The sequence below is a fragment of the Prunus mume genome, linkage group LG5, assembly GCF_029339155.1.
Source record: "Prunus mume cultivar Tortuosa linkage group LG5, ASM2933915v1, whole genome shotgun sequence".
Taxonomy (NCBI): domain Eukaryota; kingdom Viridiplantae; phylum Streptophyta; class Magnoliopsida; order Rosales; family Rosaceae; genus Prunus; species Prunus mume.
In genome coordinates this window covers 27744877-27770071 of record NC_142702.1, presented here as the reverse complement: position 1 = coordinate 27770071, position 25195 = coordinate 27744877, and the positions used below count along the sequence as shown (strand labels likewise).

The following is a 25195-nucleotide window of genomic DNA, read 5'->3' as shown; positions in this document are numbered from 1 at the left end:
ACTGCTCTATCTCTGTGCTCTCTTGTCGGTTGAGCTTGGAAGAAGCTAGCCACGGCAGTTGGGTATTGATATGCGCTGCAAAAAAAAAAAAAAACACGACACTTGTGGTCTATATAATTGCAGTTTTTAGCAATTTTTCATTTTTTTTATCCGAAGCAATTTTTCGTTTTGGTTATTATTATAATTTCACCCAATTTGCCCAAATCTGCAGCTTACCCGATTTGCCTTTGTGTGCGCGCTCCAGCTCCTCTTCAATTGCTTCCGCCATTTGTTCTACATCAACTTATACACTAACCTAAAAAAAGGAAAAGACGAGAAGAGAGAAGGGGCAGTGACGCTTCTTCCTCCTCCCCCTCTATGGAATTTTCCTTTAGGACTCAAGCGGCTAGGGTTTCTGTCTATAACCTGATGAGACCACCCTACACTCCCAATACAATGTCTTTCATGGCTTTGGCCCAATATGTGTATTTCTCCTTTGTTAGGCTCTTCTTACTTTTTCCCACCTTATCAACTTTTCCATCCTTGATGTATTAAAGGAACCTGGCCTCATAGTAGTGAGGTAGAGAAGAATATACATTTCCTATTTCCAATTCTGCATTTCTTTATCTTTTGCCTTGCTTTTAGGCGAACCATCCCCTTGCACCCAACAGAACCCCTAAAAATTCTTGGACTATTTTTTTTCTTTCTTAATGTCAAGTTGCTTTTAATATTCTTGGACTATTTTTTATGCTCCAGTGAAGTCCAAAATTAAGTGATTTTTCGGTTTGAACATTCCACGCTGAGGCCTACTGATAATGATGATGTATGGCAGCCAAGGAAGACTTCTGTTCATAGTCTTAATCTATACGCTTACAAACTCTTTTCTTACCAATATCTATATTTTTTTGTGTCTGGTGCATTAGCTTGAAAGAAAAGAAGCCATGGCAGCTGAGTTAGCAATTATAACAAGCGAAGATGAGGATTATAATGGCAAGATCACCCTGCTTGTGGTGATATCTTGTATGGTTGCTGCCATGGGAGGCATAATTTATGGCTATGATATTGGGATTTCAGGTCAGTCAGCTTCTCTAGTAACACATATATATTGAATTAGTTCTTGTAATACTTGCCAAAAATAAATATAAAAAATAAACAATTCATTAACTTATTATGCAAGTACTAATCCTGATTAATTCATGGAGGTGGAGTGACTTCAATGGAGCCATTTCTCAAGAAATTCTTCCCAGAAGTGTACACAAAAATGAAAGAAGACACCAAAACCAGCAACTACTGCAAATTTGATAGCCAACTTTTGACAACATTTACATCCTCACTCTATATAGCTGGCCTTGTAGCTTCCTTCTTTGCCTCTTCAGTCACCAGAGCATTCGGCCGAAAGCCTTCAATCCTTGTAGCTGGTGCCTTATTCCTTTCTGGTTTGGCCCTGGGCGGTGCAGCTACTAATGTCGTCATGCTAATATCTGGTCGCATCTTGCTTGGTGTTGGGGTTGGCTTTGCAAACCAGGTATTATGCTCCATATTTGATTGCTCTTTTTTTGGTTCCCCTTTTTTAACTTAAGATTAGTTTATAAGGTAATGTTGTATTTGAAGGAAGTTGAGATTCCACCTAAAAACCAATTGGCAATGGAAAAAGTAGCACAACGCCTTTTAATGTCTTGCAAGGTTTTTTAATTTTCCAATGTGGGGCATTTTCACCTTCACATTCTCACACGCTCAATGGCCACACGTGGACAAACCAAGTTGAGGTTCCACTTTAAAACCAATTGGCAATGGGGGAAATAGCCTTACAAGTCCTTGCAAGGTTTTCTAACTTACCAATGTGAAACATTTTCACCTTCGCATTCTCACACTATTGCCATAAATATGACTTGCTATTTTTAAACAAAATTCTTGCAACATCGGATGCCATGGCAGACAAAACTTTCCGTAGTTTATTTTATATACATTTCAATAATATTATGTGCTATAACATTTGGTTCCACACAATCAAACATATCCTTGCAGTCAGTCCCACTTTATCTCTCAGAAATGGCACTACCTAGACACAGAGGAGCTTTCAACATTGGCTTCCAATTATGTGTTGGCATTGGGGTATTATCAGCTAACCTCATCAACTTTGGCACCGAAAAGATCACGGGCAGCTCTGGCTGGCGAATCTCCCTATCCTTGGCAGCAGTCCCAGCTTCAATACTAACTCTAGGTGCTCTTTTCCTGCCAGAAACACCCAACAGCTTTATCCAAAGCACCAACGACCACCAAAAAGCCAAGTCAATGCTACAACGAACACGAGGATGCGAAGATGTCCAAGCAGAACTGGATGATCTCATCAAAGCAAGTGAAAATTCAAAAACCATCAAATACCCTTTTAAGAAATTGATGCAAAGAAAATATAGGCCTCAACTTGTTATGGCAATTGCCATGCCATTTTTTACACAAGTGACTGGGATCAATGTCTTCTCATTTTATGCCCCGATACTTTTTAGAACACTTGGTTTAAGTGAAAGCATGTCACTCTTGTCAGCTGTGATGAGCACGGGCGCTGCGGGTACCAGCGCGACGTTTATATCAATGCTTATGGTGGACAAACTAGGCAGAAGAGCTCTGTTTGCAATAGGGGGAATTCAAATGTTTGTGTCACAAGTTATAGTAGGGAGCATAATGGCAGCTGAGCTAGGTGACATTGGAGGAATGAACAAAGGGTATGCATATGTGGTGCTGATCTTTGTGTGTGTGTATGTAGCTGCGTTTGCTTGGTCATGGGGCCCACTAGGGTGGCTGATCCCAAGTGAGATTTTCCCACTGGAGATAAGATCAGCTGGGCAAAGTGTTACAGTGGCAGTAAACTTTGTGTCGACTTTTGTTATTGCTCAATCATTTCTGTCCATGCTTTGTCACTTCAAGTCTGGTATTTTCTTCTTTTTTGGAGGTTGGGTTATGGTGATGACTGGTTTTGTGTACCTCTTGTTGCCTGAGACTGCAAATATTCCTATTGAGAAGATGGATAGGGTGTGGAGAGAGCATTGGTTTTGGAACAGATTTGTGCGATAAGTGAGGGAGGATAGTAATTAATTAAGCTGTAATTAATGATGTGGTAAATTTATTGTTAACCCATCTAACCAAAAAGGTTAAGAGGTTAATTGGATTATTGGCGTGCTGTAATTTGGGACCATATGTAGAAGTTTACTAAAAAAACAAATCACATGAGAGAGTCCGATGACGGTTTGCCCTTACTCGGCGTGTCTGAATATAAAGAAATCATATCTTAAACCAATGAATTAGACCTTAATTTAAGCTAACAGGCTTAGTTTATGCTAAATGCCCAATATTCATGCATTCTGATAAATGACTAGTAATTTGCCCATATCAAGGACACTTGGCAAAACCAAGGAAAGCTCAGGTTTTTCTTAAGCACCAGTTTTTGGCAGCTTCTAAGCTAAACATTGCTGGTCAAGCATGGATATGGCTATTTTTTTAGTTCTTTTATTGTATTTTCTTCCTTCCCTAATATTTTAATTTATTTGTGTGGAAAAATAAAAGATTCTGTTCCAAACTTCCAATAATTCCAATAATTCACATTGTCGCGTAGAAGTACTCTTCTGTCCCAAAGATTGGTAAGTTGAATGGTCCTGCTTGAATATTGAATTTTGTAACATGACGTGTCTGATAGAGATTGTGATTGCAACCGGTCCAAAAAGATTTGTTTGATCTCAACCAGTCAAGTAAGACTGCTCTACATTTGCAGTTCTCTTTGTACAAGTTACATCTTTGAATTCTCTCTTCCCCTCTCTCTGTGCTCTCTTGTGGGTGAGCTTGGAAGAAGCTAGCCATGGCAGTTGGGTTGGCAATATCAAGTGCAGGAGGGCGATATAATGGCAAGATGACACCATTTGTGCTCCTCTCTTGCATGGTGGCAGCCACAGGAGGAGTTATTTTTGGCTATGACATTGGAATTTCAGGTCTAAATTTCATACTCAAATAAGTTCATTTAAATTTGCAGAACTATATAATGTTAAAGTCGGCAAACTTTATGCAAGTAAACTGCTATATGTGAAGGTGGAGTGACATCAATGGAGCCATTTCTCAAAAAGTTCTTCCCAGAAGTGTACACCAGGATGAAATCCGACAAGAAAATCAGCAACTATTGCAAATTTGATAGCGAATTGTTGACCTCCTTCACATCCTCACTCTACATAGCTGGCCTTTTAGCTTCCCTTTTTGCCAGTTTGGTCACGAGAGCTTATGGCCGCAAGCCTTCAATCCTTGCTGGGGGTGCTGCATTTCTTGCTGGTTCGGCTTTAAACGGTGCAGCTTTGAACATCTACATGCTAATCCTCGGTCGCATCTTGCTTGGTGTTGGCGTTGGTTTTGCTAATCAGGTAGTATTTTTGCCCCTAAACCAAATGCAGGTTTTTTCTTGTTACTTAGTTGCATAATCTATTTGTTTTGTGCAGGCTGTTCCTTTGTATCTTTCGGAAATGGCACCAGCAAAACACAGAGGAGCAATTAACAATGGCTTCCAATTTAGTGTTGGCATTGGTGCTCTGTCAGCTAACCTCATCAACTACGGCACTGAAAAGATCAAAGCCGGTTGGGGTTGGCGAATCTCCCTAGCCATGGCGGCAGTCCCTGCCTCAATGCTAACACTTGGTGCATTTTTCCTTCCTGAAACACCAAACAGTCTCATTCAACGCAGCACAGACCACCAAAGGGCCAAGCAAATGTTACAGCGCATCAGAGGGGTCAATGATGTAGAAGCAGAGCTTGAAGATCTCATCAAAGCAAACAACGTATCGAAAACTATCGAACACCCTTTCAAGAAAATCTTAGAGAGAAAGTATAGGCCTCAACTTGTCATGGCAATAGCCATACCATTTTTCCAGCAAGTGACAGGGATCAATGTCATAGCCTTTTATGCCCCAATTCTTTTTCGAACAATTGGTTTGGGAGAAAGCGCATCGCTTTTGTCTGCTGTCATGACTGGCGTAGTTGGTACAATCTCAACCTTCATATCTATGCTCATAGTGGACAAATTTGGGAGAAGAGCTTTGTTCATGGTAGGGGGAATTCAAATGTTGGTGTCACAAATTATGATTGGGGGTGTGATGGCAGCTCAGCTTGGTGATCATGGTGGAGTGAGCAAAGGGTATGCATATTTAGTGCTGGTTTTGATATGCATATATGTAGCAGGATTTGGGTGGTCATGGGGGCCTCTTGGATGGCTGGTGCCTAGTGAGATTTTCCCTTTGGAAATTCGATCAGCCGGGCAAAGCATCAATGTGGTTGTGAATTTTTTGTTCACTTTCATTGTTGCTCAAACTTTTCTAGCAATGCTTTGCCACTTCAAGTCAGGGATTTTCTTCTTTTTTGGGGGTTGGGTGTCGGTGATGACCGTGTTCGTCTACTTGTTTTTGCCGGAGACGAAGAATGTACCTATTGAGAAGATGGAGATGGTGTGGGTGGAGCACTGGTTTTGGAGGAGAATTGTGGGGGATTTTAGCAAGGACGCTAAGATAGAAGCGCCTTGATGCAGTTGTATTGTAAATTGTAATGACTCAAATGTATAGATATAGAAGTAAGGCCCTTTCATAGTTACCGGTCTCTAGCCTTTGTTATTCTAGCTGTTGCGTGTTTTTTCGCTGCTGTTGCTGTTGTTTCCTTTTCTTTCTGTCTTTGGTTAGTCTCTTTCTCCCCTTTGTTGTCTTTCTTTCGGTTTGAATGAAAGCTTCTATTGACCACAAAAAAAAAAAAAAAAAAAAAGAAGTAAGGCCCTTTCTGTTTTCGTTTTGAGGTTCTAATGTCATTTTGATGTTGGGCTCCTGTTTAAGCTATTTGGATCTATTGGGCTAGCTCTGGCCCCGTACCTTTTGAGACATGACACATTTTCAAACTATAATAATACCAAAACATTTTCATCATAATTCATCAAGGTAAATAAAGTACATTCATAGTCTCCAATTAAATAAATAAAAAATTTACGTATTACATAGTTTTTTTTTAAAATTATAGAACAGGGTAGATTCATTCATATGAAAGGCAATTACAAGATTACACATAAAGAACACTGCTCTAGAGGAGGGTTCTTACAAACAAAAAAGAAAAAAAAATATAAATAATAAAATACAACCAGTACAAAAAGAGTGAGCAAATTATGTATTACATAGTTTATTTTTATTTATACACAAGCGATATTAAGTGAAAGAATAATAAAACCTTAGAACCTCAAGTGTAAGAAATGAATACTCTTAATCAAGTTCCTCGCGCCTATTATATAGTTGACAAATAGTAATATTATCCTTTTTTTGGCTGACCACGGAGTTGAATTTTGTAAATTTATGTCACGTCCATAAGATAACACATTCAATCACGACTTGATAATATTAATAGATTTGGTTCCATTGATTTTATATTTGCAAGTAGGAGACCCAATAAAACACAAAATGTCAAAACGTGGGACCTTCAAAATAGGCACAGCAGCAACCGTTTCATGAAAATAAAAATAAAACAGTGATAGGGACACTGCAGTCTACTATAAACAAAAGAAAGATGTTAATCTCAGTCTACGCACACAACGGTTATGTTCAGTTGAAGTACCCTCCAGAATCCTGGTCCGCGTTATTTCAAGTGAGCGCCGACGTGGCGGGACACTATTGGCGGGTTTACCCGACTGACAGCCCAGCCAATCGCAGAGAAGCGCCTTATTTTGAATTTCCTAAATTGGATGACTTTCTTTATCTCTCTCTCTCTCTGTAGTCTGTATCTCTTTTTAAAAAAGGGATTTTTATTTTTCAATTTCAATTTTCATGTTTCAGCTTGTTTTGCCTTTCGCTTCCAGCTTCCTTGATCAGCTATCTCAAAAGAGGTAATCTTTTTTTATGAATTCGTTATTAGTTTAAAATTAGGGTTTCGTTTGTCTTTGAATATTGGAAACTAACTTATCTTCAAGTATTACGGTATTAGTACTGTTCGTTTCTTTTTGTCTAGTTCTATGTTTGATCAGGCTGCGATTGATATTGATTTGGGCTATTTGTATTTGTACCCAAAAGGAAGTAGGGTTTGAGGATTGGACTGTTGTTGAAAGAGGAATTAAATCTATTTACCAAAAGAAAGAGGACCTAAATCTTTATCCGGTGACAATGAAATATAATTGATTGAAGCTGAATGACTTAGTAGAGCTTAAATTTTTTACTTTTTAGTAACAAGAAGAGAAAGACCTTGATTGTTTTTTTTTTTTGGGAGGGGATTTGATCTTCTTTCATTTCCTTAGCATCCAAAGCTGGTTCCTTTTCTTAGTTTTTTTTTGTAACCAAAGTGAGAAAACATGCTGAGCTTATTGTAATTTTTTTTTCCTTAAATTAGCAGAACCTCCACAAACTAGTAGTTTTCAGCCTTCTTTGACATTTTTTATACTGCTTTTCCTTTAAAACAGGCTAATTTAATTCTGGTTAGTTCAACTGCTTCAATGCCTTCTGCAACGTCACCCCGGTGGCAAGAGAAGGCTAGTGGTTTCTTTTCTACCTCGGGTACTTTTTGATTACACAGTTTCTCTTGTTTACTCTTTTTATCTTTTATTTTTTATTTTATTTTAAAATTGTTGTTTAACTATAGCTAAGTCTTAATGAAGGGGTGAAGCTTAAAGAAGCTGGACAATCTGCTGGAACATTTGTTGAAGAGGTCACTAAGGATGCAAAAGTTAATGTAACTGATATGGCAGAACGTGTAGGGTCAATGTTCAAAAGTCGTTGGGCGCTTCTTCAGCAACCATCGACAAGACATGCTGTGCAGGAACGCCTTATAACTGCTGCTGCTACGACCGGGACATTGTTTAGGAAGGGCTTATCAGAGACAAAAGACAAGGTTTCTGTTGGGAAGATAAAAGTTGAAGAGGTAGATTTGCTAGAACTTTAATAGGTGAAAGTGATTTATATCCAACTTAAGGCTTGTACAGATTTCCAGTTATTATGAAAGTTAAAACCTACAAGCTCTCATGCTAACGTTGAATGGTTTTGACAATAAATTCTTACTTCTGTAAATGCTGATTTGGATTTTGTCTAGAGCTTGACAATATGAGCTTGCATCATCCATAAAATGGCATGATTCTTAAGTTGAGATGATAACTGAAACACTTGAAATGGTGACTTTTCTTTCAGGTGGCAAAGATGACTGCCCAAAAGAGCAAAACTATTTTGAGTGACATTGAAAGATGGCAGAAGGTATGTAATTTTGAGAAAATTGTTACCATTCTTTTCTTCTTTTCCTATAGACATTTAAAAATTCTTATTCTTGTTTTTTCATTTTCAGGGTGTTGCAAGCACTGATGGTAAGTCACACGGGGTTCCTTCTAGACTTTGTACATATGCATAGCTGTAAGGTGGATTTTGTATAATCATAAACTTCATTAGTTCCCATTGTTTGAAGAATGGTGAAAATGTGGATCCTCTACATCTCCGTTTGGTTTGTGCGTTAATGATCAAGCTCTGTATACTAGGATGGTGGTCGCTTTTAATCCTGGAATGGATAGTGATCCCAAGTTTAATTTTCATTTGCGCTAATTTAAACGTTTATTTTCAGTTTTTGGAGTTCCAATTGAAGTTACTGTGCAACGGCAGCAATCTAGCAGGCCCATTCCTCATATTTTGGTCAAATGTGCAGATTATCTCATATTATCAGGTACTGCAATCTAAGAACCTACACTTCTCTGATCTGTATACGTTTATTTCAGGCACAATTAACTTGTTCTTGATTGTTTGTGGCTTCTAGGACTAAACACACCATACCTATTTAAAGGGGAGGGAGATAAAAAAGTCATTCAACAATTGGTTTCACTGTACAACCAAGGTATCTGACATATCTGTGTGTTTGTGTTTTCTTTTTATTTCTGTCTTTTGAACAAAGTTTTCTGAGTTGTTCAATTTGGACGACATTAATCTAATGTTGTAATATTGCATATGTCAGATTCAAATGCATCATTACCAGAGGGAATAAATCCAATTGACATAGCAGCTCTAATCAAATGTTACCTAGCTACCCTTCCCGAGCCACTAACCACATTTGAGCTTTATAATGAGATCAAAGGTGCTCGTTCCAGCATACATGCGATGAGAAACATGCTGAGGAGGCTTCCAACTGTAAACTACACAACCCTAGAATTTATTACTGCACTACTGCTCCGCGTTAGCCAGAAGTCGGTTCTTAACAAGGCAGGACACACACACTCTCTCTCCCTGTTATAGACATGGATTGGTTATTCATAGCCAGATATTTGATAAGCATGCTAAATAGTTGATAACTTTATACAGATGGACACCCAAAGCCTTGCAATGGAGATGGCCCCTGTTCTAATTTGGCAGAAGGGCAGGACACCAGACCTATATAGGAAATATTGGACTGAACCATCAAAAGGTCCTTCCAAGAAGAACTTGGATCCAGAGCCAACTTATAGTGCTTGGGACATGCTTTCTGGTGAGTGGTTCATTCTCATAAATACCAGATTCAATTGGACTCTATTCAAATGCAGAGATGATAGAAATATTGCAATGTATATTGTTTCGAATAGGAGCAGTTTATGCATAATGCATACTTATAACACTTGTAGAATGAGATTGGAATGAATCTCAATATACTTATGCTGAATTGGATGCCTTTGACGTCTTTTAACAACACTTTTTCAAATGTTATATGTGAGAGAGAAAAAAAGGCGAAGAAATAGAACAGTGAGATCTTTGTTGTTTCTACATTTGACTGGTGAAAGTAGTCATATTTATTCGTTCTTTTTAGTTGAAGTTTAACAATGCCAAAGTTTCATTGAAAAACGAAAAGCCTAAAGCTAAAGCATATAAAGTTTTCTATTACTCCCTCTAACCATATGAATGTGTAAATCATATCAGTAGGTCAAAATACATCGGCTGATTGTTTGAAGAAGAACTGAATTGTAGAAAGAAAGAAAGTAGCACTATTTGTTTTTTCATTAGCAAATTATTCCTGTGTTAGACAAATTATAGGAAACAAATAGGTTTTATATTGTTGGTTTTTTGAAAGAAGTTATTCTGTTTTTTTTTCTTTGTTCCTTTGCTTTACATCTTTGTTCCTTTGCTTTACATCTTTGTTGTGGATTCAGATGAAGATGATGCTGTAGATGATTCCATTCCCTTGGATGATGGCGTGCCCATTGACTTCGGCGCTATTGAGGTTGTCCAGTGCCTCATGGGACATCACAATGCCATTTTCACAGATGCAAACGAAACAATTTGGAGATGACACAAATTGCTTATTTCCTCATACAGCATGGGATAATTGAGTTGGACTGTCCAACTGTTAATGTTTCCAGAATGAAATCAGGTCTGGTTGACATGACGATTACAAAGTAGAAGATGTTTGGATCTTTTCCAACCGTGAGAAGGTTCAAACGTTATTTCTATTTGGAGTACCGTCAACCATGAATTGCTTGCTAGGGGAGAAGCTATTGTGTGTTTAGTGTGCAGCTGTTAAAAGCTTGGATTTAATACAAATTGGACTTGTGATTGGTTTTTGCATTATTTTTTACTTTAGGAGGTGTTAGTGCATCAGTTTATACTAGGTCTTTATTAATAATATCAGTTTATACTGAGTTTACGGTGGTTTTAGCTGGCAGTATAGACTAGGTCTTTATTCGACTAGCGCATTGTACAAAGAAGTAACTTTTTCGGATATTCAACAATTAAAAAATATATATATTTATTGAAGAAAAAGGATCTGCATGTCTGTTGGGTATTTGTGTCCCCGTAAATCAGCAATAGTTCCCTTTCTTAAAGCAAAGTCACCAACATACCAAATAGTAGTTACATAAGACAAGCTCCCAAGAACTTATAACTCCGACGAGCTTGTAAGTGTTTCAAGATAATCAAGCATCTCCGGTGGGAAATCATCGAAAACAATGTTGGGGATCGAAATGTCTTTTACTTCTCCTAGCTTGGTACTTGCAGTATTCTCCTTAAAGAACTTCTGGCCACTTTCACATTCAGTAAGCCCAAACATGTCCAACAGGTCGGGAGCCATAGGGTCTTGGTCAAGTTCCTTGCATTCTGACAAAAATGGAAGGTCCAGTTGGGGCTGAGGGAGCTGAGACAGAGAGTAGTGTGGTGGGGAATCAATCGGCGAGATCATATGAAGGGGCGTGGCCTCAAATATTGGCTGCTCTGCTTCCACATTTTGCAGGTTTGGTTTTACCAAATCTGGCAGGGGCACCATTCTGAACTCTTGAGAATTTGAAAAGCAATTGTGGGTTTCATAGTTGCAGCATGATGTGCCCTCCTCAATAGCAGAACTGCATGGATAAGAAGGAACCTGAAAATCAAAAAATTGTAAATGGAACACACCCGATAAACATTCTGTCTAGAAAGTTTGACAACATTAATTGCTACCTTAAGCTCTGGTAATTCATGACGGACAAGAGGGCTCTTTCCTTTGTTGTTCTGGGACTGTAGTGATGTTGATTTATGCAAAATCCTCTCGAACCGCTTCCGTCTCGTGCTCCAGAAATTTTTTACATCATTGTCGGTTCTCCCTGGCAAATACGTTGCGATTTTCGCCCACTTGTTCCCGAATTGTGCTTGCAGTTGTATCACCATCCTCTCTTCCTCTGCTGAAAACTTGCTTCCACTTCGTAGTAAAGTTCACATTTTTCGTATCGTTAGCATCAATCTTAAGCAGGAATGTTACAGAAACACAACAAAAAAAATTGTCCAAAACCCACCAAGAACCAACAAAGAAAACATGCTAAAATAAAATAGAAACCAAAACTGCATGTTGCATGTAAACACATAAATAAAAATTAGTGTTTGCTAATATAAATTATGAGGGCTTACGTCTTCAAGTTGGGTCTAAGCTTGTTAACCCATCTGAGACGACATGATTTTCCAGTTCGTGGCAAAAGGCCCTTGGATCGAATGGAGCTCCAATCTCTTGGACCACATTTCTTCACATGACTTATCAGTACCTCATCTTCTTCAGCAGTCCATGGCCCCTTCTTAACGTATGCATTTGGCCTCTCCATTTTTGAACAAAGTCTTTTTTTTTTTGGAGATCAGTAATTTTCTTCACTCCAAATTCTCCATAACATATACTTTTCCATCGATTTTCTTACGAAAATTCATTTGGGTTTCTTGCAAAAATGAAATTATTGAGAAGGATATTTTGAATTTGAGTTTTTGATATGTAGCATATATACTTGGGTTTGCATGGCTCATCTCATGGATGCTAGTGTTACCAATGAATTAAGGTCAGCCGTTAGATGATCAATTTATTAGGATTAGGATTGAGTGGGACCGTCAAGCCTCAAAGATGATGAAATTAGAGGAGCCTGATTTAATGATCTCCTTGTTAATTGATCCTCTAATTGTAAATGAGAAACACTGGAACTTTTATGCCACTATCGGGAAAGTGGCAGTTTGGACGGTTAGTGGCAACACCCACGACCCCGCCTTTTCTTCTTTGCTCAAAATAGACGATAAAATTACGTTTCTATCCCCGTTATATCTTTTGATAATATCATCAATCACCAATATTGTATTTGAGCAAGAAATAAAATCAAAGCAATAGAATATCCCTTCCACAAAGAAAACAAAAAATCTCATAACCCCATCCTTAAAAAAACACTACAAACAAACAATAATCATGGGAAAGCTTTCTAGATGTCGGGCAATGCTGCAGCACCAATTCCAAGTGGATGAAGGGTGTTAGAATAGGAGGTGAAACAAACGTGCCAATGATTATCACATTGACACTGATGCTCACAAACTTGTTCAATCTGTTGACTTCGACCCATCATATTATAACTATAGACTTTCTTTCTAGTTGCAAATAGCAAAGTCTTCCCATTCATGACTGTAAACCCTGCAATATAATTAGGGTTAGGCTCCATCAACCCCATTGCTCTAACCCTACTTTTCATAATCCGAATCCATGAAACCGAGTCGTAGTCTCTCAAAACCCATGCAGTGAACACATACTTCTTCAGCCTTACCAAACAGATTGACTCAGATGAACTATTCCTACTTCCCCACTTGAAAATCCCCAAATTGCTATTGTGTAAAGTATCATCCCACCCCTTCCTTGCATCATTAGGCAGTCTTAGTTTTCTTGTGGTATCATTGTTAATATCATATGCCACAATATATGGCCTATAGTATACACTTCCTCTGCGCACCAAAGGATCTCCACAATCTGAAACAAAATGGACAGCACCATTGTGATAAACAGGCATATCAAGACGAAGTGTTATACGACTGAATTCATGAACTTTTTTTTCCTTCCATCTGCCCTCTTTTGGCGAGTAAATTTTGCGCTCATAGTGGGGTAACCAATCTCTTGGTGGCTGAATGATTAGTGGCATATAGTCTTGATGATCAGGCACAACTCCTTTGGGCCAATTTACTCCTCCTAAACCTTGTGGGGTTGGAATGGTTAGCCAAGTTTGTGTTGTGGGATTGCAAAGAAATAAGTTATGATGATCTGAGGTTTTGGTGTTTTGACAAAGTATCAAGCCATTACTTGATGCCAATTGACCTTTGATCTGGTGTTTTCGAGAAACTGGAGAGATTTTTGGGGCACACCTGAGAAGAGTTGTTCACCAGGTAGTGAGTGATATTCTACTTTGTCACGATGCTTGGACCCGGTGGAGATACTAGGTTGAATAAAGAACCCTGAGTCATCCTTGACGTGCAAGTTACGTGCTTGGGTCCACGCAAATAACTTGTTTGTTGAGAATTCAGAAGAAGATTTGCAGACAGCTTTGAATCTATAAATAGGTTTTGCTGGTAACCATGAGAAAACATATTGAAGTATATCTTCGGAAATTTCCATGGCTAATATTCAAAAACCTGCATGCGTGCAATAAATTTACAAATTGTCAGCACAAGGAAAACTGTGAGGAGTTCAAAGTATTTGTTAAATTTATGTTACCAGATGAAGATGGATTGTTTTAATAAAAATCACGCACATATGAACACGAGAGATGGAAGAACAATAGCCTCTATATCCGTACTTCTCTTTCTCTATCTTCACTAATTTCCCTTACAATTTTTTGCACACTACGGATGGAAGACACCCTATGATGGCCTTTATATATAAGTATACAACATTCATATAACCCAAACCCATTCGAATCAGGAAACCTTTCAACACAAGGAAAAAAATATAAGAAAGAAAGAAGAAGAAGAAGAATTAGGAAACCTACTCAAGAAATAGCAAACTTTCTATCACAATCTGACAGTCCCGATCTCTTGGACTACAGATCGAAAGTAGAGGTTTCCTATTCGAATGGGTTACACAAAAAAATAAATTTATTTGGGTTTAAAAAGACCCAAAAATATCTATTTGGGTTTGAAAGATGGCCCAAGCCCAAGTAATTCTCACTCGAAGCACATTTAACTGAGCGAGTCATAATTGAGTTGACCCACCTTCAAGTGGACAAGCCGAATCACCTGCAAGTCAAACTCGTTCTTCTTCCTGGAGAAGGACCAGCAGCACAGATAACAGAGCAGCAGCTGAGCTTTTGAAAGATGAAAGACCTTCACTCTTTGCTGCCCCACTCGATGGCTGCCACCAATCTGAACTCCGCATCTATCTTTCTCCTTACATTTGCATTACTCTTCATGGTAATTTAATCATATTTGATTTGATCACACTATCTTTTGCAATTTCTCCTTGTTTGATTGCTAAGAAAACAGAGGAAAAGTCGAAGATATCTGCTTTTAAGTTTTTCTTATTAACCCTGTTCGATTATTTCATATCTCATTGCTAAGAAAACAGAGGAAAAGTCCAAGATTGCAATTTCTCAGAAATCAAACACTTATATTTTGGTTCTTTCATTACACATATGATTGGATAGAATTATTAATTGAAGATCAAATTTTGAATGGGTTAATAGGTCATGGGACACGAAGCTTCGAATTCCGGGCAATACCCTGTGGTGGTGAGCACATGGCCATTCTTAGAGGCTGTCAGAGCAGCTTGGAGGGTTGTTGATAATGGGTTCTCTGCGGTGGATGCCGTTGTTGAGGGTTGTTCAGCTTGCGAGGAACTCAGATGTGATGGTACAGGTGGGTGCCTGAATTCTTAGATTTGGTTGAGTTATTCATGGAAGAAAACTGTTATTAGGAATTGGTGCATTATTTGATTATTTTCAGTATTTAGTTGTAAATGCTGATTTTTGATACTTTATCTGCTTCATTGGGTTAATCATTTATGCGCATTAGCATTATAGAGGAAGGGAGGGAGGGAGGGAGGGAGAGAATTGTTTGTCTGTCTAAAACTCATGATATAGAAGATGAAGGTGACAGAGAACTTGTTGCGTCTTTACTTTATTGTGAAGTTCATTTTAGCTACTAATTAATGAGCTACAAACCCCGGTTTAATTTTTATTATCTTGGATGTGCTTGGAAAACCAGGATGAATATTATCTCGCTGACAACAATACTATCATGTAGCTTATTTCAATGTCACTTCTTATGAAAATGGAGCTTTAAATCATATTAGAATGTGTCTATAGTATCGAGTGAGTTCTTAAAAATTAAATCATAACCGAACATAAGTAAGTTCTGTTTTCTTAGCATACTAAAATCTTCTCTTCAATTATGTAACTGATTTTGTGATTTCTCAAATGGAATACTGCTAAGCATGTTGATGGGATTGATAATTACTTTAAGAAATTATAATATGTGCTATTATTGGGACAGTTGGCCCTGGTGGGAGTCCAGATGAGAACGGAGAAACTACAATCGATGCTCTGGTCATGGATGGGGTAGGTAGTATTTGCATTTTTCCTTTTGTCGCAATTATTTTTCTTGTTACTGCACCACTTTCTATTGCTTGCTCAAAAAATCACTATCTATTATGTGTTTGCTAAGGACATGCATAGGTGACAATGGAGGTTGGAGCTGTTGCTGCCATGAGGTATATAAAGGATGGAATCAAAGCTGCTAGGTTAGTGATGCAATATACTGAACACACTTTGCTTGTCGGAGAGCAAGCCGCAGCTTTTGCTATTTCTATGGGTCTTCCAGGACCAACAAACCTTAGTTCATCGGAGTCTATGGATAAGTGGACCAAATGGAAAGAAAACCACTGCCAGCCTAATTTTTGGAAAGATGTTGTACCTGTAGATAGGTGTGGCCCTTATCATGCAAAGGACTTCCTGGGCTCTTCTAATGGGACATGTTCCAAAACCACTCTGATGGAAAATATTAAATCAAGATCATCTCATGTTGGTCGTCACAACCATGACACCATATCAATGGCAGTTTTTGATAAAGTAAGTTGATAACCTTAGCAAGGTTCCTTAAAATGCTTTGATTTCACTAATTACCTTCTTTTCTTGGTCTAGATGGGGAACATCGCTGTTGGTACCTCAACAAATGGAGCCACATTTAAGATCCCAGGGAGGTAAGTTGTACTCAGGCATACTACTAGTTGATACTATTCTAGTCTTATTGGTAAGTTTTTGCTTAGCTGAATCCCTGTTCTTTTCTAATAAAAAATTTATATGCTAGTACCGTTTGTACTTATTTGCGAAAATTGGTTATGCTTTTGTAAAATACTGTACAAACAAAGTCATAAAGCTGTTCGACAACATTGGGTGAGCTTCTCATCCATCTCTATTTGTTGCTATTAATTATGAAGGAATTAATCCCATAAAAAATAATCAAATAATGATGAAATGAGAAATTTATCATGCCATCTGTAGTTTCAATTTACTAGAGGCATTGCTTTCTTGACTGCAGGGTGGGTGATGGACCAATTGCAGGATCTTCTGCATATGCTGATGACGAAGTTGGTGCTTGTGGTGCAACTGGAGATGGTGACATCATGATGCGTTTCCTTCCATGGTAATGGAAAAAATATATTTTACTAAATTATTGGTTATTTTTTGTCTTGGTCCTAGTTGGGTTCTTTTCTTATGGAGCAAATTGCTAAAGGATATCAATTTGGGTCAGCAAATCCTAGTATTTTAGATGATTAGGCTTTCCTCCTAATGAAATCAACAATTATTTATGTTCAGAATTTTTCCATTAAGATTTTGATGAATCATGGGCTATGACTTGCATATTCTCATAGCATTAATCATTATGGGGTCAGGGTGAAACTCTAATCTGCAGAACAGGTTGAAGTCAATCCAGTGTTATAATTTTTCCTAAACATAAAGTAAATACTCTTCTTGAACAAAACATACCTGTAGGAGGCTTGTTAAGCATTGTAAGCTGGCACGGAGGCTTTAGTTACGAACATAGCAAGCCAATCTGAACCATCACATTTTTAGTTCTGGTTTACTTGGTTTGAAAACTACTTGGGTAGTTCCTATGCAGGTTCATTCACCTATAATGAATATGTTGTGTATGTGTAAGGAGGCTTTGTTTTGTACTTTCCCTTGTGCATTTAGTCCTAAATTTTCTGGCTGGCGGCCATGATTGAAATAGATTCCTTGTCAAACTTATGTAGATGCACCTCTATTGAGTCTTTCACTTCCATTTAATGAATCGAGCTATGTACTTTAAATGATTGAACTGCAGTTATCAAGTTGTGGAGAGTATGAGATTGGGGATGGAACCTAATCTTGCCACGAAGGATGCAATATCACGAATTGCGAGAAAATTCCCTGATTTTGTAGGAGCTGTGTTTGCCATCAATAAGAAGGGCGTGCATGCTGGTGCTTGCCATGGATGGACGTTTCAGTACTCAGTAAGAGGCCCGGAAATGGATGATGTAAAGGTTTACACCGTGGTGCCCTGACAAAGCAACTGTCTGTCATCATTGCAATGCTTTTCTCCACCACAGAGTTTTTGTAGTGAATGAATTATATTTTTTTTGAACTGTGTAATCTTGGATGAGAGGTTCAACTTATCGTCAAAATGAGAACATCTTTTGATTAACTTTTGTTGAACTTGTGAGGAGACTTTTATATCTGAGGACTTTGTGGCTGTTTTTCTGTTGAATGAGTCTTAGCAGGACATACCTAAACAGACTACAATCTCTCCTTTCCTTGTAAATAACGACATGTCGTTTCTATGAAGGTCAACGATTTGAGTATCTCATTGACCTCACCTCCTTCCGTTCAACTTGCAATTCCAATTTTTAAAATATTTTATTATTTGATTTCTTTTCATGAATTTTATTTTATATTACTAGATTTTGGGCATCAAACCATAAAGAAAATTGGCCACCCAAAAAAAAAAAAAAAACCAGAAAAAATAGAAATACATTAGGGGGTGTATCCAATTCTAACTTTTAAAGACTATTTTTTAAGTGAGTGACTTTCCTAAAGTTGATAGATTCTTAATGACTTTTACATACTTTATAAAGTTAAGTGACAAACTTTCATACACTTTTGTCATTGAGTTTTATAGACTTTTAAATACTTATTTTTATATTTATTTTACGAATAGCATATATCTTAATATGTTGAATTAACTAGTCGGCATACATGGAACAAAAAATTAGAAAGAAAAAAAAACAATTGAATATAATTACGTAAAAGCAAAGAATAGTTCTCCTTAACATTAGAAAATGATAAAAATGACAAAGTACATTTGAAAATGTACCACAAGAAAATAATTGCAGTTCAGCTAGCCATGATTCTTTATTTTTATAGTGAGCTTAGCCATGATTCATTTCAATGACGGTGAATAAACCATAATACAAATTCCTTTTGAAATTCCAATGCTCATTATTGTTGATGAGAAGAGAAGAAAAACATTCAAGATTTTTTACTAACCTGAAGGAAGTGGATGACAAGATGGGATACCAAAGTGGAGCCCTAATCATGAAGAAAAAAAGATCTCTCTGCTTGATATAATGAGGGAAGAAAAAATTGGTGACGTTTCGTTTCTATCTTCTTAGCTTCCCAATACTTTCATAAAGTTTGGTGTAAATTAGCAAGACTTTTGGTAGTAAGAATTAGCTTTAAAAGTAACTAGCCCCTTGGCACATGCGAATTGGTTTTCTTTTTTCTCTTTTATTTTATTTTTAGAATATAAAAAAAATAACATCGATAGTTATGTTCCATAAAAGTAGGACATATTATCTGATTTTATTTTTATTTTTTATTTTTTAAATAAAAAAATGAATTTATCACATTATCCTTATTTAATTAATAATTTCAATTCTTAATGTTTGAATTAATCAAGGGCATTTTCTAGTATTTTGAATGTTTCATTATTCTCTGCATTTTGCTTTATATATAGATTATATATAGATGAAAAGTCATCTATTTAACTAAGTTTTTAAAAGTCATTAACATTTTGAATACCTCAAAATTTTTAAATACTCTTTAAAACTCACAATTGAATAAAACTAAACTTTTAAAGACTATTTAAAAGTCACAATTAAATACCTTTAAAGTTTTAAATTAATTAAAAGTCATTAAAAGTTAGAATTTGATAATCTCTTGCTTTTATTTTTGGGTCAAACTCAAAATATCTCTGGCTACTTTTGGTCAATAAAAGCGCGAATTCCACCTCGCTGGGGGAATTCGGATTGAAAAGAAGAAAAACAAGCGACTTTCACGCATTTCCTCCAAAGCCCATAACCCGATCACCGGTTTTTTGAATTCCATCTGAAAAAATCTTCAGTTTTTTGGCCTTGAATATCATCTTTAATTATTATCAAACCTCGTGAATGGAACGAGATGTAGATGATTGTATGCAAACAGAGCAATCTCTCCCACCCGCACAGTTCGATGGCCAGGCATCGTCTTTGAGCTACACCCTTTCCTTGGACCACGTTGGGGAAGTCGCTCTTACCTTCAACTCAGATGGGTTGTCTTGGAAATTGGTTGAGCCACTGGATAATGTAATTTTACTTTCTCTTCTCTTCTTTTATCTTAAAAATGATTTCTTTGATACTTAAGGTTCGTCTTTATCAACTCTAGATTGAAATATGTTCTTAATTGTGTATATTAGATCAGATTGAATTATTTATTTATTTATTTGTTTATTTCCGATAGAAGTTTAGGATTTTTTTTTTTTTTTTGTCTGATAGTAGTTTATGATCATTTTGTATTGAAATAGTAGTTTATGATCACTTTTGTTATTTTCTTTATTTGGGATACTGCATCATAGGTCGAAAAAGCATTTATAATTGTTAAATGATGAGTTGGTAATAAGGTTGAAGTATGAACATTTGAATTTTTTTCTCTTTGTCTAATTTATCAGGATGACTCAACTTGTTTGGGCATCAAATCAAAGGTTGCAACCGAGATCAAATTTTCTGATGTGTATGCTATTGAGTTGATCGACTATGGCTTGATTCATGGATCAAACATTTCAAATGCTAGAAAATGCCTTTCGGGTCATGACTCGGAGGTTTGTTCAATTCCTGTTCTTGGTTGTGTGCTTTCACTCCCCCATAAGATAATGATGTGTTTTTGTGTTTACATACATGCAGATTTACCGCTTTACAGTGCATGGTTTCCAGAGGTCAAAGACTCTCCCTTCTCTTCGGGTCCTGGTTGCATATACATTCGGTCATCAGGATCTCCAAACATGTCAGATGTGGGTTAATCAAATTAATGCTTCTCTGGCCCTAGAACAGGGGAGACCAAAGAATCTTCTGGTATGTTTGGTAGTTTTTTTTAATCACTATATCGTTGATCATGTTTGGATCTTGAATTCTTTAGTTGGCTGATCAAAATTGACATAAAGTGGTATTATAATTCTTTTCCAGAATTTTTTTTTTTCTGATTGACTAGGTTTTTGTTCATCCAAGGAGTGGGAAGGGAAATGGCTGCAAAACTTGGGGTTCTGTGGCTTCTATATTCTCCCGGGCTAAAGTGAAAACAAAGGTAGAGTTCTAGATTGCTCTAATCCTTGATTATAAAATTCCCTTGAAGTGATACCACTAGATCACATGCAATTATATTTAATGCGCTAATTGATCCTTCTTAAATATTGTTTTCCATCCCTTCATCAGGTGATTGTGACCCAAAGGGCAGGACACGCATTTGATGTGATGGCATCTATAGGCATCAAGGAGCTTATTTCATATGACGGAGTTATAGCTGTTGTAAGTTATAACTTCCCTTGACTCACTTTAATCTCTGTAACATAAAAAGATTTAGGGAATTGGTTGTTCATTGAGCTTTATACTGTATTACATAAAATGTTAATACATGTTAACGTATCACATTTTCCCTTTTAAAGATTTTTGAACTTTTTGCATCTTGTTCCTGATTACTGATTACTTGCTAATTGATTCGGTTCCAGGGTGGTGATGGTTTTTTCAATGAAATTCTTAATGGATTTCTTTTATCAAGGCATAAAGCTCCATACCCACCAACTCCTTCGGGTTTTCTTCAGTCTGCTACATGTGATGACAATTTCTGTTTTCGTGATCCAAATGCAACAGTTATTGGAACTTCTTCTGAGAACAATGAGCAGCAGTCTCCTTTCCTCCCAAGCACAAGTTATGATAGCTCTGGCGTCCCAAATATCAGTATGTACCGTAATAATTTATTTCCATACGAGTCAGGTTTAAATTTGATTTATATTTGTAACAGGTTGTTTTCATACATATCACTGGAGGTAGAAAATCACAGGAATTGAGATATTTCTTCTCCTGTTTGCTGATTTATTTTGTATTTAACAAACCATGATATTACTTTATAATAGTATATTGTGTTTATATTTACCAATGCCTATTACTTGAATAATTTTTTTCTTCTTTTCAAAACACAACAGATCAAGATTCTGAGTTTTCCCTCCCCAATGAGCATTTTAGATTTGGAATTATTCCTGCTGGCTCAACTGATGCCATTGTGATGTGGTACTTCTCTGCATTTTTACTGCTACCAAAAATATTGTCCAAGTTGACGTTAAACTTGAACAGAAATTGACCATTTTACCATACCCTACTCATATATTGTTCTCTTTGGCCTAATGTAAGGTGCTCACTTCTATTTTTGTCAGCACAACTGGGACTCGAGATCCTATAACATCTACATTTCACATTGTCCTTGGAAAAAGGGTGTGCCTTGATGTAGCCCAAGTTGTAAGGTGGAAAATAAAATCTACATCGAAGGTTGAACCTTTTGTGCGCTATGCAGCGTCTTTTGCCGGGTATTTTTCATTACAATGTCTAAATAAATGACTGGTGATGAAATGAAAAATTATCTAATTTGGTTCTCATTTTGACTTTCTCATCAGCAATTTTCTCCAAAATTCATATGTTCAATATTTGTAGGTATGGATTTTATGGAGATGTCATTACTGAGAGTGAAAAATACCGCTGGATGGGCCCTAACCGATATGATTATGCAGGAACGAGGGTGTTTTTGAAGCACAAGTAAGTCGCTAAAGTAATGAATGTTGGGGCTCAAATCATAAACATGTCTGTGATTCGTTATTGGTTATACATTCACCATGCATGCAGATTATTTTCATTAGCTACCAATGAATTGTGACTAGATAATGATCCTTTACTTCACTTTTTCAGATGTGCTCAACTTTGTAGTAGCTAATTTATATATGTTGCATCATTCAGGTCATATCAGGCAGAAATAGCATATTTAGAAGTCAAATCAGAAGAAGCAAAATCAATTCCTGAAAGAGGAAATTTTGGGGGTCGCAAGCGACCGTTTTGGAACCCAAAGAAATCTGAAAAGGTGGTATGCCGTGTTAACTGCAAAGTCTGTAACACCACCACACCTTGCTCACATCCAGGAGAAAGAAAATGGTCCAGGTCCAAGGGAAGTTTTCTTAGCATTGGTGCTGCAGTAATTGCTTGTAGAAATGATAGAGCACCTGACGGTTTGGTGGTTGATGCACACCTTTCAGATGGTTTGATGCATCTCATATTAATCAAAGACTGCTCTCATGCTCTCTATTTATGGTAATAATATCTGGCCCTTATCTCAACGCACCTTCATGTCTTCTCCCCTGACATAGTTTTCCACATTTAAATTTAAAATAATTGGGCTATAAACTGTTAGGGTGGGCACATTTGATGCTGCAGCAATCTTTTGATGACCTATCCAAGATCTTGATGGCAAAAGGACTTTTTATGATAAGTTTGAAAGGCTTACATCCTAAGTAACATGGTAGTTCAGAATCATCTGTTTCTTTTGAAAATTCTCAAGTGTTTTTCTATGTAGTGCACATAGAAAAATTTGAGTTTGTTGTGCTTGCAATGCCAACGAGTTAGGAGTTTCTTATAGAGGTTTTCGATGCCAAGTTCCTAAGGATTTACCCTTCTATAACTCCCTTCGCCAGCTTAAGGATTTATCTTGACTTCTTGTGCCTTCAAGTCATATTGACGAGTTGTGAGTTGCTTAAAGAGAGGTTTTGATGCAAAGTTCTGAAGATTTTATTGCTGATTGGCATCCAGTTTCATAGGTTGATAGTTTTTCACTGCTTTATCCATGAAGACCATAAAAAGTTGCTTATGCATATGATTAATTGATACACGCAGGCATCTTACCCAGCTTGCAAGGAAAGGAGGAAACCCCTTTGATTTCAAATTCGTCGAACATCACAAGGTAAGTGTTTCTCATCATGTGTTCATCACTCTTGTCTTGACAAAACTCATATTGCCTTTAATTGTTTCATATCTCTTGGGTGCACTGCAGACCACTGCATTTACATTTACTTCTTCTGGCAACGAGAGCGTGTGGAATTTGGACGGTGAGCTCTTTCAAGCACACCAACTATCAGCACAAGTATTTCGAGGCCTTGTCAGCTTGTTTGCATCCGGTCCAGAAGTTTGATACAAGACTAATGCTACTCCAGATAATTTTCCACTATGCCTATAATGTGTACAACATTTGTTTATTTATTTATTCCATGTTCGAGTTTTGTACCCTAATATTAATTTGGAAGGAATAAATCCAATATTTGCATTTTTCAAACTCAAATTAGTGAATTGAGCGTATTTCCCCTCCCCACCCAACCAAATGAAATCGTGTGAAACAAACTAGTAGTAACTAGCTAGTCGGCCCAATCAACAAACACAGAGAGAAACTTGAAGGTCAAGGTTATGCAAAAACTACAAGGGAAGGAAAGGAAGGAAGCAAGAATCACAAGATCAACATCATTGATTGATATTATGCAGGCCGAAGAGACCTCGCCAATTTTATAATTAAGGGCATTTTACGACGTCCATAAAATAATGAACTCATAGTCTACCACATAATTTATATACTTAATTATCGAATTGTCTACTAAATGCTACACCTTCATGCCAAGCCAAGCCAGCCAATTCTTCCCCATCTTCAAGGTTGAGCCGAACTAGGGGAAGTCGAACCTTCTTTTTCCAACACATGAACGCCACAAGCATTGTTTAGTGTCCTTATCCACTGATTATACTCGTCGCAATCCGGATCAGATTTAAAGCCATCTCGACCAACACAATCGGGCTGCAAACGCATTAACTGCCAAAAGAAACCCCAAATAAATAAATCGTAGCACTCTAAACTTACAAAATATCAAAATCGGGGCCGAAAAACAGGAAAGGTGAATGAAAATAGTAGTACTTCAAACTTTTGATCAAGCATCATTCATGAGATTTCATCATTTTCTAAAAATTAAAATAAGTCCAAATTGAAATCCTAAAAAAATCTTAGTTACTTGTTGGGCAAGAGAAGACAAACATTAATTATAATTGAATGCATGCTTTTCTTGTGTAATTAAGATAAAAATTTGTAATATAAACCTTTGCTTGAGATATGTTGAAAATAAAGCAGAAACAAGCCATCTTTGCATCCTATAAATTAGAGAAAAAAACAGCAATGTTAATGCACGTAGCAGGCACATGAGGATAAAGTTAAGAGGATAAACATAATTCTCAGTTTACTAACATCGGGAACGGGAACTGCCCCCACCCATCTAATATATTGGGGCAGCAAGCAGCTACTAGCTAGCATGAATTTAGAGGACGGCTGTTTGTTTCGATCAAATATTAGGGTTAAAGCCAATGGGTTGATTGATTGATTTATTTATTTATAGAAATAATTATACTGTACTAGATGGAGGCGGGGGCAGTAAAAAAAATTAGAATAGAAAATTAGTTACTTAATCATTAAGTACAATATCTCAAGAGTCACAAATTAAATTAAGATATAATTAAGGGGACTAATTAATTAATATAGTTATGGTCTGGCATCTGGCACCTCCATTCCAGGAGTACAAAGATTGTTCTTCTTTAATCTCTCTTCCTTATTAGCTCGTGCGAAAAA

At 37.0% G+C, this 25195-nt stretch overlaps 7 protein-coding genes and 1 long non-coding RNA gene across 13 annotated transcripts; 5 read left to right on the top strand and 3 right to left on the bottom strand.

The window, feature by feature from the left end:
* The first annotated feature begins 211 nt into the window (after positions 1–211).
* On the top strand, positions 212–3230 carry LOC148917493 (hexose carrier protein HEX6-like). The gene is made up of 4 exons (XM_089051933.1): positions 212–802; positions 903–1053; positions 1182–1504; positions 2005–3230. The coding sequence occupies exons 2-4, from the start codon at positions 921–923 to the stop codon at positions 3046–3048; spliced, it is 1500 nt and encodes a 499-aa protein (XP_088908059.1). The 5' UTR covers positions 212–802; positions 903–920; the 3' UTR covers positions 3049–3230.
* A 501-nt stretch (positions 3231–3731) lies between these two features.
* On the top strand, positions 3732–5617 carry LOC103333380 (hexose carrier protein HEX6-like). Its single transcript, XM_008236206.3, has 3 exons — positions 3732–3956; positions 4054–4376; positions 4452–5617. The coding sequence occupies exons 1-3, from the start codon at positions 3827–3829 to the stop codon at positions 5523–5525; spliced, it is 1527 nt and encodes a 508-aa protein (XP_008234428.2). The 5' UTR covers positions 3732–3826; the 3' UTR covers positions 5526–5617.
* A 1042-nt stretch (positions 5618–6659) lies between these two features.
* On the top strand, positions 6660–10724 carry LOC103333381 (small G protein family protein / RhoGAP family protein). Of its 2 annotated transcripts, XM_008236207.2 has the most exons (10): positions 6660–6859; positions 7427–7520; positions 7622–7884; positions 8148–8210; positions 8299–8317; positions 8569–8667; positions 8758–8835; positions 8953–9197; positions 9297–9459; positions 10115–10724. In XM_008236207.2, exons 2-10 carry the CDS (start codon positions 7460–7462, stop codon positions 10252–10254), a joined length of 1131 nt encoding a protein of 376 aa, XP_008234429.2. In that variant the 5' UTR covers positions 6660–6859; positions 7427–7459; the 3' UTR covers positions 10255–10724. The 2 variants fall into 2 exon arrangements, with proteins under 2 accessions (XP_008234429.2, XP_088908061.1); XM_089051935.1 differs by lacking the exon at positions 7427–7520 and having other exon boundaries at positions 6668–6859.
* Positions 10725–10736: 12 nt separating this feature from the next.
* Positions 10737–12128, bottom strand: LOC103333454 (transcription factor DUO1-like). The gene is made up of 3 exons (XM_089051936.1): positions 11841–12128; positions 11397–11634; positions 10737–11319 (listed from the first exon to the last, which is right to left on the bottom strand). The coding sequence occupies exons 1-3, from the start codon at positions 12026–12028 to the stop codon at positions 10840–10842; spliced, it is 906 nt and encodes a 301-aa protein (XP_088908062.1). The 5' UTR covers positions 12029–12128; the 3' UTR covers positions 10737–10839.
* Positions 12129–12661: 533 nt separating this feature from the next.
* LOC148917492 (uncharacterized) lies at positions 12662–13836 on the bottom strand. Its single transcript, XM_089052455.1, has 2 exons — positions 13587–13836; positions 12662–13197 (listed from the first exon to the last, which is right to left on the bottom strand). Exons 1-2 carry the CDS (start codon positions 13834–13836, stop codon positions 12662–12664), a joined length of 786 nt encoding a protein of 261 aa, XP_088908581.1.
* A 598-nt stretch (positions 13837–14434) lies between these two features.
* On the top strand, positions 14435–17963 carry LOC103333382 (N-terminal nucleophile aminohydrolases (Ntn hydrolases) superfamily protein). Of its 3 annotated transcripts, XM_008236208.2 has the most exons (7): positions 14435–14630; positions 14903–15074; positions 15711–15775; positions 15893–16285; positions 16358–16416; positions 16755–16859; positions 17541–17963. In XM_008236208.2, the coding sequence occupies exons 1-7, from the start codon at positions 14535–14537 to the stop codon at positions 17758–17760; spliced, it is 1110 nt and encodes a 369-aa protein (XP_008234430.2). In that variant the 5' UTR covers positions 14435–14534; the 3' UTR covers positions 17761–17963. The 3 variants fall into 3 exon arrangements, with proteins under 3 accessions (XP_008234430.2, XP_008234431.2, XP_088908899.1); XM_008236209.3 differs by lacking the exon at positions 14435–14630 and having other exon boundaries at positions 14999–15074; positions 15882–16285; XM_089052773.1 differs by lacking the exon at positions 14435–14630 and having other exon boundaries at positions 15029–15074; positions 15711–15779; positions 15882–16285.
* Positions 17964–19448: 1485 nt separating this feature from the next.
* On the top strand, positions 19449–23869 carry ACD5 (Diacylglycerol kinase family protein). 3 transcript variants are annotated; one of them, XM_089052881.1, is made up of 12 exons: positions 19449–19818; positions 20181–20330; positions 20413–20580; positions 20717–20809; positions 20938–21030; positions 21231–21468; positions 21705–21789; positions 21933–22082; positions 22207–22308; positions 22507–22854; positions 23434–23500; positions 23591–23869. In XM_089052881.1, the coding sequence occupies exons 1-12, from the start codon at positions 19645–19647 to the stop codon at positions 23726–23728; spliced, it is 1806 nt and encodes a 601-aa protein (XP_088909007.1). In that variant the 5' UTR covers positions 19449–19644; the 3' UTR covers positions 23729–23869. The 3 variants fall into 3 exon arrangements, with proteins under 3 accessions (XP_088909007.1, XP_088909009.1, XP_088909008.1); XM_089052882.1 differs by having other exon boundaries at positions 19451–19818; positions 21231–21459; XM_089052883.1 differs by lacking the exon at positions 20181–20330.
* Positions 23870–24008: 139 nt separating this feature from the next.
* LOC148917491 (uncharacterized) lies at positions 24009–24922 on the bottom strand. The gene is made up of 3 exons (XR_016127179.1): positions 24818–24922; positions 24673–24723; positions 24009–24391 (listed from the first exon to the last, which is right to left on the bottom strand). It is a non-coding gene; the product is annotated as an uncharacterized LOC148917491 (long non-coding RNA).
* Between the last annotated feature and the right edge of the window lie 273 nt (positions 24923–25195).

Bases quoted from the DNA above. Each gene is read 5' to 3' on its own strand.
- LOC103333382 (XM_008236208.2), top strand. From the start codon at position 14,535: ATGAAAGACCTTCACTCTTTGCTGCCCCACTCGATGGCTGCCACCAAT. The intron at 15,075-15,710 runs GTGGGTGCCTGA...TTATTGGGACAG, and splicing joins ACTCAGATGTGATGGTACAG to TTGGCCCTGGTGGGAGTCCA. The intron at 15,776-15,892 runs GTAGGTAGTATT...GGACATGCATAG, and splicing joins ATGCTCTGGTCATGGATGGG to GTGACAATGGAGGTTGGAGC.
- ACD5 (XM_089052881.1), top strand. From the start codon at position 19,645: ATGGAACGAGATGTAGATGATTGTATGCAAACAGAGCAATCTCTCCCA. The intron at 21,031-21,230 runs GTAAGTTATAAC...ATTCGGTTCCAG, and splicing joins ATGACGGAGTTATAGCTGTT to GGTGGTGATGGTTTTTTCAA. The intron at 22,855-23,433 runs GTAATAATATCT...TGATACACGCAG, and splicing joins TCTCATGCTCTCTATTTATG to GCATCTTACCCAGCTTGCAA.
- LOC103333381 (XM_008236207.2), top strand. From the start codon at position 7,460: ATGCCTTCTGCAACGTCACCCCGGTGGCAAGAGAAGGCTAGTGGTTTC. The intron at 7,885-8,147 runs GTAGATTTGCTA...CTTTTCTTTCAG, and splicing joins GGAAGATAAAAGTTGAAGAG to GTGGCAAAGATGACTGCCCA. The intron at 8,668-8,757 runs GTACTGCAATCT...TGTGGCTTCTAG, and splicing joins AGATTATCTCATATTATCAG to GACTAAACACACCATACCTA.
- LOC103333454 (XM_089051936.1), bottom strand. From the start codon at position 12,028: ATGGAGAGGCCAAATGCATACGTTAAGAAGGGGCCATGGACTGCTGAA. The intron at 11,635-11,840 runs GTAAGCCCTCAT...TTTACTACGAAG, and splicing joins CTTAGACCCAACTTGAAGAC to TGGAAGCAAGTTTTCAGCAG. The intron at 11,320-11,396 runs GTAGCAATTAAT...TTTGATTTTCAG, and splicing joins ATGAATTACCAGAGCTTAAG to GTTCCTTCTTATCCATGCAG.
- LOC103333380 (XM_008236206.3), top strand. From the start codon at position 3,827: ATGGCAGTTGGGTTGGCAATATCAAGTGCAGGAGGGCGATATAATGGC. The intron at 3,957-4,053 runs GTCTAAATTTCA...CTATATGTGAAG, and splicing joins CTATGACATTGGAATTTCAG to GTGGAGTGACATCAATGGAG. The intron at 4,377-4,451 runs GTAGTATTTTTG...TGTTTTGTGCAG, and splicing joins GCGTTGGTTTTGCTAATCAG to GCTGTTCCTTTGTATCTTTC.
- LOC148917493 (XM_089051933.1), top strand. From the start codon at position 921: ATGGCAGCTGAGTTAGCAATTATAACAAGCGAAGATGAGGATTATAAT. The intron at 1,054-1,181 runs GTCAGTCAGCTT...TAATTCATGGAG, and splicing joins CTATGATATTGGGATTTCAG to GTGGAGTGACTTCAATGGAG. The intron at 1,505-2,004 runs GTATTATGCTCC...ATATCCTTGCAG, and splicing joins GGGTTGGCTTTGCAAACCAG to TCAGTCCCACTTTATCTCTC.
- LOC148917492 (XM_089052455.1), bottom strand. From the start codon at position 13,836: ATGGAAATTTCCGAAGATATACTTCAATATGTTTTCTCATGGTTACCA. The intron at 13,198-13,586 runs GTGTGCCCCAAA...ATTTTGTTTCAG, and splicing joins TGGTGAACAACTCTTCTCAG to ATTGTGGAGATCCTTTGGTG.